General features: G+C 46.8%; 1 protein-coding gene across 2 annotated transcripts in view; it reads right to left on the bottom strand.

Annotated features, from left to right (window-relative positions):
• The window catches only part of LOC147712093 (caspase-7-like), a 542,812-nt gene that overhangs the window by 51,209 nt on the left and 478,271 nt on the right, over positions 1-13,332 (bottom strand). For both annotated transcript variants that reach the window (XM_086922859.1, XM_086922860.1), the window contains one exon: positions 10,486-10,661. In XM_086922859.1, the coding sequence (XP_086778985.1) occupies positions 10,486-10,661 (176 nt within the window). The remainder of the gene's footprint in view (positions 1-10,485; positions 10,662-13,332) is intronic.

The following is a 13,332-nucleotide window of genomic DNA, read 5'->3' as shown; positions in this document are numbered from 1 at the left end:
GTGCATCTCATTAGGCACGTCCCATTGATGCCTGTATCTCGTGTTTCCCGATACTTCCCCTTTTACACCCTTTCCGATCTCCCCACTGTCTCCGTCTTCCTCTGCACCTGTCCTTATTCCTATTACGATCTGTTTTACTGCTGATTGGAATGTACTAATGATGGGAAGATGGGTTTTTACAGTTGGGGACTGCCAAATGTTTCCGCACTTATATTCCGGACCTTATGTGAATCAAAGTGACCAAAACGACCCCTCTGGGGGATAATTGTGGGAACCGGGTTGTAAACTTTTGTCTGCTATGCAAACCTATGGGAAAATCGTGTATAAAAGGAGCGATCCACAGAAGCAATTTGAAGCAGTCACTCTGAACTACACTTGTTGTACTTCCGTGATTTCTGTGTTTCCCTGCAGCAAATAAACCTTGAATCTTTGACGCCGAAGGAAGTGTCCCGTGTCTCTGTGATTTGTACGCCGAAGCAGGTTACCCACGAAGGTTTCAGGTGTTGTGCCCTGGCACCGCTGGGTTCTAAAATAACCCAGTCCTTCAGTTGGCGCCCAACGTGGGGCTGCATCAGTGGTACCGGTCCAAGCCCGACGATCGTGAGGAACTTCGTGTGAAATCTCCGAGGGAAGGTGCACTCCGCTTCATCGATCCTGTTGTCGAAATAAGTGGCCCGAAGACTTTTCCCGCGAAGATTCCCGCCTCCTGACGGCTGCGACGGACTGCTGCCCTGACTGTAGACCTGTTTTGGCGCCTGGGGTAGACCTTGGTAGAGCGAGACGATTGACGGGCCTTCCTGGTGACGCCATCGATCTTTGAGTTAAGTATTTGTGGGTCGCTCCCAGAGTTCTTGGTTGTGGTTCTTAGTTGTTGCATGGTTCCATTGCATTTGTAGTTCTTGGTCCTTTGTTGTATTGTTTGACGACTGCAGCCGCCAAAAACCGAGGGTTTTTGCTCTTTGCTGGGACTTGGTAAATCCCGTAACCCTTGAAGTTTGTGAAACTCGGCTAGTGTGCAAGATGCCTAGTCGCAGTACTTTGTTTAGTTGTTTCAGACCTTGCGGTGTGGATTCCCGACTGGAGGACTCATGTCCGATACCTCCGGTTGGAACTCCGACTTATGAACTGTACAGTAAGCACGGGCTAGGCCCGATTACTTTTAATGATTATTGGATTCGTTATACAAAAAAGGACGGTGTCCTTAGTTGGCCACCTCATGGTAGTTTTGAGACTCCAATCTTAGATAATCTAGAGGTTAAACTATTTGCGAAAAAGTCAAGGCCGGCCATGTTTGATGCTTTTCGGTTGTGGCGTAAAGAAGCCCGACAGAAAGAAATTAGACAGACTAAACGAAATTAGAGAGATGGTGTTGCTACCATTGTAAAGAAAGCAGAGCAGTTTCAGCATGATAAGGAGGATAAGGAAAAGGAAGTGTTCGATAGGCTACAGCGTATGTCCATAGATAAATGTTATCCTACTTTGCCTACGGAGTCGGAAAAGAAGGAGGAGGCAGTTGAGGATTCTTTAATGTCCTATCTTATGAAGTCACCACCTCCGTATGTACAGGGTACCGCTGCTCCAGTGGTTCCCCCTGTACCTGCTCCGCCACCTATTCCTCAGCCTGTTCCTCAACCTGCACCCGTCCTTCCGACTGTTCCTGCTCCTTTGTCTGTTGCCATCCCTACTGCCCCTCCGCTTCCACATACTCCTGCTCCCGCTACTGCTCCTGCTCTGTTAACTCCTGTTGTTGCTACTGTTTCTACCCCATCACTTGTTAGTCCTGTGTCTTATACTTCTCCCTCTACTCGTAGCCGTACTTCTCCTCTTGCGGCTAGTTTCTTTCATTCGCTCGGACCCGTCCTTGGGTCCGCTGGTTCCGATGGTCCTCAGAGACGTAGTCAGCTTCCTGGTAACAGAGAACGTGCTTCGCTATACAATATGGCGATGGGTTGGATGACACATCCTCTTCGAAATCCACCACGTGTCGTACTCGACACATTTTGTCAATTCAATATACCAACCCAGAGATTTGTGTTTGAGGAAATGTGTAAGGTCCTTCGCGATCAGATATCGGCCGACGCACCTGACGAGGTGCTGACCGCTTTGTCTGATCTACAGCTTCAGTTCTCGACTGGACTGATAGTGGATACCAACGTTCGACGTGCTGTTGAGCGATTGCTATCCTTTCGTCCCACTCCTATACCCCAAGCCTTGTTTGTTGAGGATATTGAAAGACAGCCAGATGAGTCTGGTCAATTTCCTATGCGCGAAGTTCCACCAGTATGGATGCCAGGTAATCCTGCAGCTGCTCCTCCCATTTTGCCGTTCTTCCAGAGAGTATGGATACATCTCCCATGGAAACGATCAGAAGTGCTACAGGTAAAGCAATCTTTGCCTGACCCTCGCAAAAATCCTACAGGGTATTACAAAGAATTATCGCAGCTCGTAGATGCTACGATAATGAACCTTGCTGATATCGATATGTTGTTCGGCAATGTTGTACCGCAACCGGTATGGGCTAAGATTCGTCAGGAAAATCATCCGAATGAATTAGGTGGTGCTTGGGCTGCCATAGTAGCGGCGGATGCCCGACAAACTGGTGGTGCTAAACCCGACCAGCTGATTGCTGATCTTCCTCAAAGAATAATAACGTTGATGAAAACTCTTATGCCAGCTATGAGGGTAAATTGGGACAAATTGTCAGCTTGTAAACAGAAGAAGGACGAGAGTGTCTCCGACTTCTTTACGAGGTTTGAGGAGGCATTCATCGACCATAGTGGTCAGGATATGGGTACAGAGGGTGGTCAGCGGTTGTTCGTGGATAAGTTTGTTTCAAACTTATTACCCGATTTGAGCAATAAATTAAAGAATTCAGAAAGTGCGTGGGCCGTTTCTACCTCAGCTCAGATATTGGCCACAGCACAATATTATGAGAATAGAGAGAAAGAGGAGAACGACCGTGCTGAGAAAAAGACGAAAGAGCTTAAAACTAAAGTGTTGTTGCAGCAGGCCTATCCCCCACGTTCGAATCAGAATGCACCCCAACAGAATAGATCGCAGCCGCAGTCGAACAGATCACAATCTCGTAATGACTCCTCCTCCCAAAGATCCTCGTTAGGGTACAATCAATGTGCCCATTGTAGACAGGAGGGTCATATCAAATTCAATTGTCCTGTTCTGAACGATCGTAATAGTGGTAATTCATCTAGAGGAGGTCGTGGTGGTTCACAACAGACGTTACGTGGTAGAGGTCGTGGTGCTCAGAATGATCGTTCAGATAACTCATCAAACTCTAATAACTGTTTTGATCAACGTGGATCATCGCAAGGACGATCTGCGCAGTACAATGTAGACGATTACTACGTCGATCAGGGAACTGACAACAGTAATTACTAGGACAGCCAAAGACAAGGAGAGGGAGTGGTATCAGTTCCGGTTGATCAGAGAGGGCCTTACGTCGCAGTTGCTACATCGGGCGTCGTTGAGCCTTTTCTGTTGGACACTGGTGCAGCAAAAAGTTCTATTATGCATTCGAAACTCCCTGGCGCACCTTTGTCTGGCTTAACAAATGTTTCCGTTGGATTCTCTGGCGCCCCTGTTAGCAATCCAGTTTCGCGCCCTTTGCCCCTTAAAATTGGGCCTCGTGAGCTCCAAGCTCCGTTGATTTTGACTACTGGTTGTGGTGAAAATCTTTTGGGCCTGGATTTGCTTAAACGTTTGTATGCAACTTTGTATTGTTCTCCTGCTGGTGTAAAGCTTACGTTGGGAGAGAGGGTTGTCTCTCCTATGTACTTATCTCTCGATAACTTCCACCGGAATTGAGTTCTCTCCCTGCGTCTTTGTGGGCAACGGGTCCCAATGATGTGGGCCTGCTTGATATCTCCCCTTATGTTGTTCAGTTGAAATCTAATGTGCGGTTGCCACGTATTCCCCAGTATCGTATCTCTCTTGATGGTGAACGTGCACTGTTAGCGATCATTTATGATCTGATCGAGAAAGACGTTATTGAGGAGACTCGGGGAAACGTGTGCAACAGCCCTGTATTGCCCATTCTTAAACGTACTGATCCTTCGAAGCCACCTGTTTATGGTTTTGTTATCGATTTACGGGAGGTGAATAAAATTGTGATTCCTCAGTTCCCTGTTGTGCCTGACATCACGGCGCTACTGACTATGATTCCAGCTTCTGCATCGTGGTTTTCGGTGATTGACTTGAAGAATGCGTTCTTCAGCATCCCGATTGCAGAGGAGAGCAGGGACCTTTTCGGTTTCTCTCTCGGTGGACGTAGCTTCCGGTTTAAACGCGCTCCTCAGGGCTACTGTGAAAGTCCATCGATTTACAGTCAAGCCTTGAAGGGTCAGCTGGATGCGTTCAAGTTGCCGGCTGGTGCGGCCTTAATCCAATACGTCGATGACTTATTAGTGGCTGCTGATGCTCAGGACATTTGCAAGATTGCTACGGTGTCGTTGCTGCAACATCTCTGCGTGTTAAATCACAAGGTGTCACCTTCTAAACTCCAATATTGTTGTCAAGAAGTAACCTATCTGGGTCACTTATTGTCAAAGGAGGGAAGGCGGTTGACCCCAGAGAGAATTGCTGCAATTGCACGAATGGCTGTGCCAAAAACCCAAAGAGATGTGCGTGCCTTTCTAGGTATCACGTCGTACTGCAGGCAATGGATTCCTAATTTTTCATTGCTAGCGAAACCATTAGTGGCTCTTACGTGCAAGGATGTTTCAACTCCTTTACCATGGACGGAAGAATGTCAGAAAAGTTTTTCTGAACTGCGTGATTCATTGTGTTCGGCTCCTGTGTTAGGTACTCCTGACTACAGTAAGCCATTCACGTTATATGTTCACGAAAGAGAAGGTTGTGCTTTGAGCGTTTTAACGCAACCTTTTGGTGGTAAGCAACGTCCATGTGCATATTTTTCCTCAACCTTGGACCCGGTAGCTAGAGCATTGCCGAGTTGTTTGAGAGCAACAGCGGCAGCTGCGGTGTCCATCCGACAATCAGCAGGATTGGTCATGGATAACATGTTTACGGTGATGGTTCCGCATGCAGTTGACACTCTTTTGAATCGTACAAAAACTCAGCACTTGACAAGTGCGAGATTGTCTGGGTACGAGTTGACGTTGCTGGCAAGTCATATCCAAATAAAACGTTGCAATGTTCTGAACCCGGCGACTTTGTTACCAATTAACTCAGAGTCAGATGAAATAACAGAACATGATTGTTATTTGAGGACAGAAGAGGAAACAAAAGGTCGAGTGGACCTCAAAAACACCCCATTGGAAGACCGAGATGGAACGCTGTATGTGGATGGTTCATGTTTTAAGTTGCCGAATGGCGATGTGACTACTGCCTATGCTGTTGTAACATTGAATACTGTTGTTGAGACTGCAAGATTGAATCAGAACTCTGCCCAAGCTGCAGAGCTGATCGCTCTCACTAGAGCGTGTGTGTTAGCAAAAGGGAAACGGGTGAATGTGTTTACCGACAGCCAATATGCTTTTGGCGTCGCCCATAGCTTTGGACGATTGTGGAGAGAGAGAGGTTTTCTGACATCGCATGGTACGAAGATTCAGCATGGTCAGCTTGTGAATGATCTTTTGGATGCACTTACGTTGCCTAAGCAGGTAGCGATTGTTAAATGTAGTGCGCATCGTAAGGTGACGGATGATGTTGGTCGTGGTAATGCGTTTGCGGATGAGATTGCTAAGGAGACTGCCCGGAACCTTAGTACTCGAATGTATGTGACGAGTTCGGTTAGGTGGACTGCAGAGTCGGGTATGTGTGAAGACACTATTGAGAGTGTGAAAGAAATTCAGAAAGAGGCCACCGAGACTGAGAAGACGAAGTGGAAAGAAAGTGCGGGAAAGCTGGATGCAAGTGGTTGTTGGATTGATTTATCGGATCAGAAAAGATGGATGTTGCCTGATGCGTATGTACTGGCCGTTGTGACAATGGCACATGGGTTAGCATATATTAGCGCGAAAGGTATTTGTAAGCTGCTGTCTCCTGTGTGGAAGAATGATGGTATCACGAAATGTGCTGAACGCTTGGTTAAGAATTGTATGGTGTGCATGTTGTACAATCCTGGTAAGGGAACCCCAACTCCTCCTGGCAGTTTTGCTCCCCCTTCATGTCCCTTTGAGGTGATTCAATTGGACTTCATCCATATGGAGCGATGCAATAACCTGAAATACGTTTTAGTTGTGGTTTGCGCATTCTCCCGATGGATCGAGGCCTATCCTCTCAAAGACAATACTGCTTTGTCTACTGCGAAAATCCTGCTGAAGGAATATTTTCCTCGGTACGGAATGCCTAGAGTCGTGTGGTCAGATAACGGAAGTGAGTTTGTGGGGAGCGTGATGAAGAGTGTGTGTAAGGGCCTTGGAATTAATCAGAAATTCCATAGTGCCAATCATCCCCAGTCAGCTGGTTTGGTTGAAGGGTATAACGGCACCCTTAAACTAAAGCTAGCAAAGATTCAGGCTACGACTGGTCTCTCGTGGCCTGACGCTTTACCCTTAGCATTACTGTCAACTAGGGCGACTGTACACTCCCGAGTAGGGCTTAGTCCCTATGAAATAGTGTTCGGTCGTCCTGCGAATGTTTGGGGGGTTCCTAGACCAGGTGTGTTCTGTGATCTTGAGTATCCAATGTTGATCGATTATCTTCATGACTTGACTGCTAAACTGAGGTTAATTCACCAACAGGTTTACGAAGCACTGCCGACGCAGACGGAGGGTCCAGGCCACCAGCTCCAGCCCGGAGATTGGGTGGTGACGCGGAACTTTTCGCGCAAGAACAATTTGGATCCGAGGTTCACTGGACCCTACCAGGTTCTCCTCGCCACGAGGACTGCTGTTCGTCTTGAGGGACGGAAGAACTGGGTGCACGCCACCCATACGAAGAAAGTCCCTATCCCTTTGCCGGCAAACCCGTGGGTGAGGAGAGGCAGTGCAGCAGAAAGACACCGTTGAACATTTGTCCTCAAAAGACTCAAGACCAGAACACTCAACTGATCAGCAGGACGTTGTCTCTTCAAAGGATCCTTTGTTTGACGAACAGACACGTCCTGGGAAAACCCGATACTTTTTGCGATCTAGCACTAAAGACTAATAAAAGATCCTGCTTTGATTCATTGACAACTGCATTATCCCGCTTTCCGTGATCAGTTTGAACATTCGTATTATTGTGATTATTCTTGTATATATATATATATATTGAGTTTTGTTCCTTATACTTTTCGTTTCCACAGCTGAGAGACATTGATTATAAATAAAGGCCGTAGGGCCGCGCGCGTACTTCTTTCTGGTTAGTAGGTCTTGACGCTAGGTTAAAGACCGTCGGTTCCTGGGAACTCCTGGGAATTGACTACTGCTACACAGAACGAAGTGCGTCAAGAAACGTTGCGGACGGTCATAGGGGATGGCGTTTTCAAAGCTGATGGACTTGGAAGAAGCTCAGGCGCAAAGGTTCAAGTTGCAACAACTCAGTCGTACCAAATGTTTTATGTTCCAAATATTTGTATTATTTTTGACTGTTTCTGCATTATTGGCGGGTGGGGTGTATTATACGATGTCTTACTTCTTACCTTCTGCTATACCTACTTCTACCCCTGATCCTACACTTACCTCCACTGTTTCTCCTCATTCCTTTCACATCTTACCTGAACACGAGCAGGCTAGACGTGCAGAATTCCGCAACAATTCCTTTATTCAGCTCCTTCACCAGCATCAGTTAGTGGTTAACACTACTAATTGTTGGGTGTGTGGGTTGATGCCACATACTACGGATAAGGGAATTCCATATCTGGTGTTACCGTATAGTTCCCAAGGGTCTGCTCGAGCATTTCAAACAATGTTTCGAAGCGCACTAGGTTTCCACCCCATTCGAGAACCACGTTCCCCCTACTCTGGTCCTACCTCGTATCAAAAACCTTTATCTATAGCAATAGAGGACTTAGATAGCGATATCTATGATCCCTCGCTTATTCCCGAAGAAGAGGTACAAGCCTATAGGATCCTGAGTAGAGGCGAGTATAGTGTGTTCACTAGTGAAAAACAGCTTAAAAGCTCACCTCCGATATGGGTCGTACCCACATTGGTAATTTTTGTCTCATAGGTCGTGGCCGAAGATCGAAAGCCCGACTTGGAGAGAGTGCTTGCACTGAAATATACATTCTGCCGATGGTCTCGTCCCCTGTGTTTCTGGCTGCCAAGGGTACATACTTTATCTGCCATGATCGTGCGTATGCATGGTTGCCCTCTGACTTCATGGGCTCATGTTTTATTGCAAATTTGTTGCCTCCGACGTTTACTGTAGATGCAGATTATCACAAGACTAGAGTTGTGAGAGGCGTAATTAGCGAAGAGGACACTGCCGGTCAAGAGGCAGGAGACTTTTTCAAGGGTTTCCTCCCGTTTTGGGGACCTATGGTTAATAGTAGGAACCTGAGACAGTTGACTCGAGTGGTAGAATCGACAGCTAACATTACTGCCAGTGCCCTTGGTAATATCACCACGGAACTTCAGGCGGATAGACTTATGACGTTACAAAACCGTATGGTTTTAGACGTGATCTTAGCAGATCGAGGTGGGGTATGTAAGGTGATCCATTCGAGCTGCTGTATTTTCATTCTGATAACGCTCCGACCGTTTATCAAGCCATCTCGAAGTTGCATAAGATCTCCGAATCCATACACGTGGATGTAGGGGATTGGACGCTACTTGGGTGGTTTTGGGGCCTGATGTCGACTTGGGGTTGGAAGATTCTGATGATCGTCGGAGTTGTCGTGGCGTTCCTGTTCACGTGTTGCCTTTGTGTACAGTGCGGTCCTGCCTTATGTGGCCTCTGTGCTACAACGTGTATGAGACAGCCGCCTGTTACCAATGGAACTCGGTTGGACAGAGCTATGCTACAGCAACATCTAGATGGTCTGATGAATATCGAGTATGATTCCGACTAGTGCTTGCCTACATGAGGGCAAAAGGAGCGTCTGAGGTTCCGTGACAATTGTAAGTGGTGTTCTCGACTCGCACGAATATGGTCGAGTCTGGTATCTATGAACCGCAAATGACGAGTTTAGTGGGTGTACGCAGTTTCGCTGTGCTAACCTAAACCGTTTGTCTATTACGTGGGTATTCCTATCTGTACCACGGGTTCCATCTTAGAAACGGCATCCATTTTTGTCTCTTGCCCTCAAGTAGCCAGCGAACGGACGGTGTCCGCTTCGCGACCCTGGGACTCCCAAGATATTTGCGGAAGACACATGTCTTTTGTAAGTGTCTTTATGATGAGGGGGATGATACTGTAAGGCAGATGGCGCCGCTCGAGGCCCATCTCAAGCGGCCGGTTTATTGTCTCAGCCATGCATCTCATTAGGCACGTCCCATTGATGCCTGTATCTCGTGTTTCCCGATACTTCCCCTTTTACACCCTTTCCGATCTCCCCACTGTCTCCGTCTTCCTCTGCACCTGTCCTTATTCCTATTACGATCTGTTTTACTGCTGATTGGAATGTACTAATGATGGGAAGATGGGTTTTTACAGTTGGGGACTGCCAAATGTTTCCGCACTTATATTCCGGACCTTATGTGAATCAAAGTGACCAAAACGACCCCTCTGGGGGATAATTGTGGGAACCGGGTTGTAAACTTTTGTCTGCTATGCAAACCTATGGGAAAATCGTGTATAAAAGGAGCGATCCACAGAAGCAATTTGAAGCAGTCACTCTGAACTACACTTGTTGTACTTCCGTGATTTCTGTGTTTCCCTGCAGCAAATAAACCTTGAATCTTAGATGCCGAAGGAAGTGTCCCGTGTCTCTGTGATTTGTACGCCAAAGCAGGTTACCCACGAAGGTTTCAGGTGTTGTGCCCTGGCACCGCTGGGTTCTAAAATAACCCAGTCCTTCAAAGGAATCGCAAATTACCACCAAGTTCTAGTTGGTGGTAAGTTGCGAATTCATTTCAAAATGCATATTTTTTAATTTTCAAAGTGCCATGTGACGTACATACATGCCCTTAGGGCATGTATGTGTGCCACATGTGCACCCATGCAGATTTCAGGGGTGCAACAGGGTGTCCTTTGGACACCCCTGCACCCTTGAAAATATTCTCAATTTGCGATTAGCAAATTGCGAATCACAAATTTCTCCTTCATTCCTATGGGCCTCCTGGCCCATAGAAATGAATGGGAAATTATTCCTTAATTGCGATTAGCAATTTGCTAATCGCAATTAAGGAATTTTAAGGAATCGCTAAAAAGAAGCGAATTTCTACATACATACCATTTTGCGATTTCTAAATAGCGATTCCTTAAAAATCGCTATTTAGACATCGCAAAACAGGATGTTGATACATAAGGCCCTTAGAAACGTAATTTATTTGCAAATGTAATTATTCAACTATGCATTTTAGGATACCTGCCTAATGTAGAACCTTCAAAAACCAACAATGGCATTAAGATTCTTACCTGAATGAAAAAAAGTTTGGGTTTTCCAACAAGACTCTTGCATTTATCTCCTCTAAAAAGCGTAGTCATGGTCTTTATTGGCACTGCCCCGTCTGTCCCATAGATAAGTCCCTCTTCACCGTGGCTTAAAAGGATGCAGGCAAAGCAGGCATATTCACTGTGGTCTTCTTCCGCAACTGCAAGATAAACAAAAAATTTAATTTTTCCCAATGATGGAAAACCAGGAGCGGCCGGCACAGGTAAACAGCAGCGGGGCGGGGTATGGAGAGTCAACAGAAGACGGGATAGGGATAATAAAATAAAAACATAAATAAAACCAGGTACCTTGTGCTTGCTGCATCGCTGAGTCGGCGATGCGGGGAGTGCAAGCTAAGTGGTTTAATTCATCAGTAGCAACCGTTATGACAGGTAGAAGGGAAAAAAAACACAGCAGTAGCTTTGATTGACATAGGGACAGAAAATCTCCTCACTTAGAACAAGGATAATCGTAGAAATTCACTGTTAGCAATAGCTTAGGGTAATTCGAGCTAGCATCATAAAGTGCTAAGGGGCATGGTAGGGAAGGAGTGCATAGAATGCCTTGATTCTCTATCTAGGAACATGTACTATATAGAAAATCCACTAAACATTGAGAGGCCATTGCGGGGGCGATGCAGAGGACCCGCTGCGGCCTCAGGAGGGTGGCGGAGCACTGAAGACCCCCGGGGGGCCAAGACACTGCATTGGAGGTGAGCCTTGCAGGGGTCCTCTACCTGACATCACTGCGCTGGAGTGGCAGCGGAGACTCAGAGCGAAGTGGAATATCTGTGAGCCACAGAAACTCCTGTTTGTCCCTCCAGCAGCAGTGGGGAGTGCCGGGGGACGCAGTGGGTGAGTGATGTAGGTGGCGGGCACATTCAAAGCCATATTCGGGAGGCCTGAGCCCGAGGCCCTGAAAGCTCCTGAACGTGCCCTGAAGCGGTGAGTGAAGAGCGGAAGCGGCTCATCACGGTGAGCGGGGACCGAGGGTTGCTGGGGGCACCTTGACTGCCTTATCACTGGGGGGCTCTCTATCTAAAATTAAACTTCAACACAGCACGCCTGACCTCAAAATGGCGACTCGAGGGAAGCCCTTTACCCACAAAGGGTTACATAAGTGATCGGAGGGGCACCTTAACACACGAAAGATAAGTGGGGCCTATGTAACCTCTACTGCTCAAAGAGGGGATCCATATCAATAAGCTCAAGGGGGTAACCCTGAAACTATAATGCGCCTGACCCTAAGATGGCTTACAGAGGCCTAATGCCTGACACTATAAACACTGAATTCATTGCAGCTATGAGAGCAACGAGTAGATCCAGATGCCCACCTGAGACTGAGGTCCGACCGAATGGAGCACAAAGGGCTGTATCTCTTATCTGACCCCAAGATGGCCTCCACAGTGGTCATTTACCACAATGAGCTACTACTCTTTGACACAAATTGGACATTGACCATACCACCAGCATATCCCCCATCCTGCTCACCCATCAGGACATAGAATCTGTGACCCTGCCACTGAACATTGAGACCTTGCATTTTGACCGATACCCGGTGGTGCTACCTTGATAGCTATAGAGGAGATGGGCCATGGACTTCCCCCTTGGCCGTCACCTACCCAGCCGGACTTTGGGCAGACTTTCCTTCATCTCTCCGCTGTATCTCCCTCCTACCCTTTTACCTCACCCCTTACCCTCTACGCTCCATTTATCTTGTCCTCTATGCTTCTTAAATATCTCTATCAACGGATGTAACTTGTAACTGATGTAACTTTGTAACAATTTGGAACCTCATGTAAGCACTCTGATACATCCGGGTCTAGCCAGCGCTATATAAAACTCAAATAAATAAAAAAAAATATATATATATATATTTTACTTTCCCTATTCCGTCATCTGCCGACTTCTCGAGGCCGCCCCACACTACCGCTGTTACTTGTGCCAGCCGCCCCTGTGGAAGACCCTCATTAACCAATGTACCCATGCAAATAAGGGAATGCCATCTGGTGATAGTGCTAGCCCTATATATGTATCAGCACTATCTGTATTACAGAAGGGGAAAATACAAATGGGCAAAGCAAGGGTACAAATGTCCTGAAGACAGTTTAGCTTGGAAGACATGATAGAGACATATCAACAGATATGCAGCACACTAGGAGTCACATGAGCGGTCAACATACGCTGCAGGAAACACATCTGCAAAGAGGTGATACAACGAGATTTAGGTAGTCTGGGTTTTTAATGTTGATATCCCGCTCTTTGAACTTTGCGGTTTTGGAATTTGTTTTTTAAAATGTCTTTTTATTCTCCTCCGCAACTGTCAGTTCTGTAAGTATTTCCAGACCTTCCCGGCCCCAAACGTTTTGAGCGACACTCAGCACAGGAATACATAGGTTTCCCAAATAAGCATTTCACTTCCCCCACACAATGGCCCATTTATGTGGACATCCTCTACTTTCAAAGACTGCCTTCTCCACCTACATGCACCAGTCCATATCTCTATTCAAGTCTCTTACTGTGGTGCAGTGTCCACTCCCCAAAATCTGGTTATGTTTCTTTGGTCACCATCAGTCCCTGTGTCGCCCAGAGACAGCACAAGTGGACGAGATCTGTTTTGCCCTAAATGTTCAAGAGACACCTCCGCACACACTCACAAGGCAGGCAACTACCTCTGCGAAATACCTCTGCAGCATGGGGCAGCCCCACACCATATGACAGAAAGTCTCTTCTTGTTTTTGCTTTTTGGGTAAAGTGCCACGTTTATCTTACCCACTCTAATGCAGTGACTGTATAACAACTCCTGTGGAGGATCTTCAACTGTATGAGGCA

This window comes from Lissotriton vulgaris, chromosome 5 (genome assembly GCF_964263255.1).
Source record: "Lissotriton vulgaris chromosome 5, aLisVul1.2, whole genome shotgun sequence".
Classification (NCBI taxonomy): Eukaryota; Metazoa; Chordata; class Amphibia; order Caudata; family Salamandridae; genus Lissotriton; species Lissotriton vulgaris.
Note: the sequence above shows the minus strand (reverse complement) of the source record. Positions and strands in the feature narration are given on the sequence as shown.